Source organism: Austrofundulus limnaeus, unplaced genomic scaffold (assembly GCF_001266775.1).
Source record: "Austrofundulus limnaeus strain Quisiro unplaced genomic scaffold, Austrofundulus_limnaeus-1.0 Scaffold472, whole genome shotgun sequence".
In the NCBI taxonomy this organism is placed as follows: Eukaryota; Metazoa; Chordata; class Actinopteri; order Cyprinodontiformes; family Rivulidae; genus Austrofundulus; species Austrofundulus limnaeus.
In genome coordinates, this window is record NW_013952874.1 from 62,015 (window position 1) to 66,261 (window position 4,247).

Sequence of the window (4,247 nt, forward strand, 5' to 3'; positions counted from 1 at the left end):
AAGTTTAAGCTGTTTTATTTCTGAAAATATTAATTTTGAAACATGAGATTTTACTTCATCTACAAATAAAATCCTACAAATCCATCAGACTGCAACAAACAGGATTAGTTATCTTTAGGCTTCAGTTATCCCGGATAACTGAAGCCTAAATGTGAATTGTCTGCATGTGTTGTTTCTAAATGTTAAACATATTTTAAATCCACTGGGATCCACTTTGAAGAATCCGTTTGTCAAAATGAACGACCGTTGCCCAAAATAAATCTCCGGACAGATTCCTCACATTTCAGCAGGCGGCACATGAAGCCTTCAGCTGTCGGCGGACTCACCGTGCCGTCAGAGCAGTTGGAGTGGGTGCTGGAGGAGTCCGACTCCCCGCTGTAGTGTTCCAGAGGCGGGTAGAAGCTGTCGCTCTGGCCGGCCCTCAGCAGCGCCTGCAGAGACTCGATGTAGCTGATGGCGTTCCGCAGGATCTCCACCTTGGGGAGTCGCTGGTTGGGATTGGAGGCCGTGCACCGTTTCAAAGTCTCAAAAGCATCGTTGACCTTACTGAGCCGTCGCCTCTCGCGCATCGTTGCTGCTTTCCTCCGGTCCGCGTGGGTCGTCTTCCTCTTGCAGGCCTTGCAGGCCCATAGCAGGCAGTGGCCCGCCTGGTGGAGGCCCCCGGGGGCCCTCACGTGCTGGTCCTCCTCCTCTGCTGTGGGGACATGATGGTTCAGATGGTCCTCTGACTTCAGCAGGCTGCCGTGTGTCAGCCGGGCATCCAAGTCGTCAAAAAAGTTCARGTCGCTGGTGCTGAAGCAGGGGTCATAGAGGTCATCAGCTGACGAGAGCGGGAAGGGAAAATCAGACAAATCCATCAGAGTGATGAGGACAGAACTCACTCAAAGAAGGGTTTTATTTTAAAAAAAATACTTTGAGGTCAAAAACCTCAAAATAAAATCTCCTCAAAATATCTTCCACCTTTTAAACTAACATGACACCCGAGTCTGAAACTCATCTGAGCTGACAGAAACTGAATGAGTGTTTAAAGGGGCAGTATGTGTAACTTCAGCCTTTTGGCTTGGTCTCTCTTTTTAAAGCAGCTAGTACGGAGGCGGGGTCATAATATAAGTGACCAATAGTGTGCATGTGTGTGTATGTGTGTGTGTGTGTGTGTGTGTGTAAGCTGTGCGTGTAATGCGTGATCGCAGGGGGTGACACTCAAAGAGGAAGCAATGAAAATGCTAAAGACTAGTTCTGCACGAATCCTTCAGGCTGCTGTTCTCCATACAGAAGAAGCAGCATGTGGTCATGCTAAACAAACAAACAAAAAAATGAATGTAACCAGAAGATTTCTGAAGAAATGTTAAAAGCTTTGTTACGACTGTCCAAGATTTCAAACCAAACTTTGCATAAAACAAACTAAAAACAATTAGCAGACAGTTTGATGTGTAAAAATATGATCAAAAGACATATCAAACTGCTGCCAGCAGCTCTTTGTGGTTACCATGGTAACTACACACCTGTGTCCTTCACTCCCTGACATCCAGGTTAATGAAAGGCAGACAGAAGCTCAAAGCTTCAGCTTCAAGCTCAAAAATAACTGAAGTCAGTGAAAGTTTGAACACTACTTTCCAACTTTGATTGTGAAGTACTTTAAAATGGCCACAGCTGCAACAAACTGATGTGTGTGTCAAAAAAATTAAACATACAAAACAAAGAATGCAAAGAATTCCAACAATAAAATCATTAAAACAGGAGATAAATCTAAAAAAAATCACAAAAAAGAAACTCCATCCATCCATCCATCCATCCATCCATCCATCCATCCATTCAACCATACATCCATCCATCCATCCATACATACATACATACATCCATGCGTCTATACATCCATCCATTCATCCATCCAACCATTCATTCATTCATACATACATACATACATACATACATCAAACCACCCATCCATCTATTCATCCAACTATTCATCCACCCATCCATCCATCCATCCATCCATACAACCATCCATCCATCCATCTATTCATCCAACCTTTCATACATACAACCATTCATTCATTCATTCATTCATTCATTCATTCATTCATTCATTCATTCATTCATTCATTCATTCATTCTTCCATCCATCCTTACAACCATTCATTCATTCATTCATTCATTCATTCATTCATTCATTCATTCATTCATTCTTCCATCCATCCTTACAACCATTCATTCATCCATCCATACATCTATCCATCCATCCATTCATTCATCCAACCATCCATTCATCCATCCATTCATTCATTCTTCCATCCATCCATCCATCCATTCATTCATCCATCCATACATTCATCCATCCAACCATTCATACATACATACATACATACATACATCAAACCACCCATCCATCTATTCATCCAACTATTCATCCACCCATCCATCCATCCATCCATCCATTCATGCACGGTGGCTCAGACCTCTCTTTCCAGGGCCCACCTCTTCCAGCTCTTCCAGGAGAGAAACATCATCTGTCCAGCATGTCCTGGGTCTCCTCCCAGTCATACAGAGGCAGTACCCACAGTTCATGACAAGAGATTAGGGTAGGAACGTAGACCAACCAGTAAACAGAGAAATTTGTCTTACAGCTTAGCTCCCTCTTCACCACAACAGACAGGTACAGAGTCTGCAATACTGTGGAAGCTACACCAACCCATATGTCTGTCTCACACTCTATTCTTCCCGAAATTATGAACAAAACTTYTCTGCTTGAGATAGAACCTCATCTCCAACCCGAAGATGGCAATTTACCCTTTTCCAACCAAGGACCATGGATTCAGATTAGGAAGTGCTGTTCCTCATCAATGTAAAATTTAGTTTTAAATTAATCAAATACAGCATCTGATGTCAAATTGAGCAGCATCAAAGACACCATCACAAAACTGTGCTAATAAAGGTTTTGTGTTTAAGAAAACATTTTGTTTTTATATAAAGAAATATTTATTAGTTTGCAAGACAAAAAGACACAAGCACATAGTTTTCAGCTATTTTAACATTTAACGTTTGATCTTCAAAATCCRTCCATCATCTATACCCGCTTCTTTCTTTCAGGGTCATGGGGGTCACTGGTGCCCACCTTCAGCAGTCACTGTGCAAGGGGCGAGGTACACCCTGGATAGGTCACAAGGATCCACCTGTTGTCCAAAATAAAATCAGTATCATTAGATGTTTGGCATTTTTGAAACAAATGGTTTTACCCCAGATTTACCTTCACTAAGGAGGTTATGTTTTCAGTAGCTTTGGTTTGTCTGTCCGTCCATCGGTGAACAAGATTACTGAAAATCTGTGAACATATATTTATGAAATGCTCACGGCATGTCGGGGTTTTCACAAAGAACAAATGATTACATTTTGATGGTGATCTGCAGAGCTTCAGCTCAGTGATGATGGCATATTGTGACAACCAATCAGCATTCAGCAGGATTTTGTTCCACCAATCACAGCTCAACAGCTGCATACTCTCATTTATATGACCTAGGGTTTTGGTTGACAACAGACTCTCCAAGTGCTTCTAGTTATTTATCAATTTTTAAACACTTGTGGCTCCCCTTTGCTTAGATCCTTTCTTGGGGTAAGGGTGGTTGAACAGTCTTTTCAGTACCCTGTGTGTTTTGGTTATTGTAGAAAGCAACTTCTGTCTGTCAGTATGTTAGAAACAGTGACATCTGTCCCCACAAACTGCAAAAAGTAACTGAAGTTCCTCCCACTGACTCAAATCTAAATACGTGTAACTGTCACCAGATATGATTGCTGGCATGAAGGATTTTCTCTTTGCATGTAACCCGGTGATACACTGGTAACCTGCCATGGTGGACCTCACCCTTTGCCCAATGACCCCTGGAGACAGACACCAGCTCCCATGACCGTGCAGGGAAAAGTGAGTAAACAAATGGACAGACGACCCCAACTTAAAAACGCTTTAGAAAAAATAAAAACTCAAAAACCAGAGTTTGGTTGTGTATTTTTGCCTACTAATCTCTGTACACAATTTTTTTTTACATTTGAAGAGGAAATACTAATAATGTTTGGCTTTTTGCTTTCATTCAGTTTGTATGACTCGTTTTRAAATGTAAATGAAATTTGAAGCAGCCATTTTTGCTGCAGTAAGGGAATGTTTCAGCACATTGCAACCTGCACGTCATTATGTTTCCAGGTTGCTGTCAGCTCACACACACACACACACACACACACACACACACACACACACACAC

General features: G+C 41.9%; 1 protein-coding gene across 1 annotated transcript in view; it reads right to left on the reverse strand.

Moving 5' to 3' along the window:
- myod1 (myogenic differentiation 1) overlaps positions 1 to 1,062 on the reverse strand; it is a gene marked incomplete in the record, with an annotated part of 2,311 nt that extends 1,249 nt beyond the window's left edge. The window contains 1 exon segment of the mRNA XM_014025395.1: positions 327 to 1,062. Coding sequence (XP_013880849.1) covers positions 327 to 857 — 531 coding nt within the window.
- Positions 1,063 to 4,247: the final 3,185 nt, after the last annotated feature.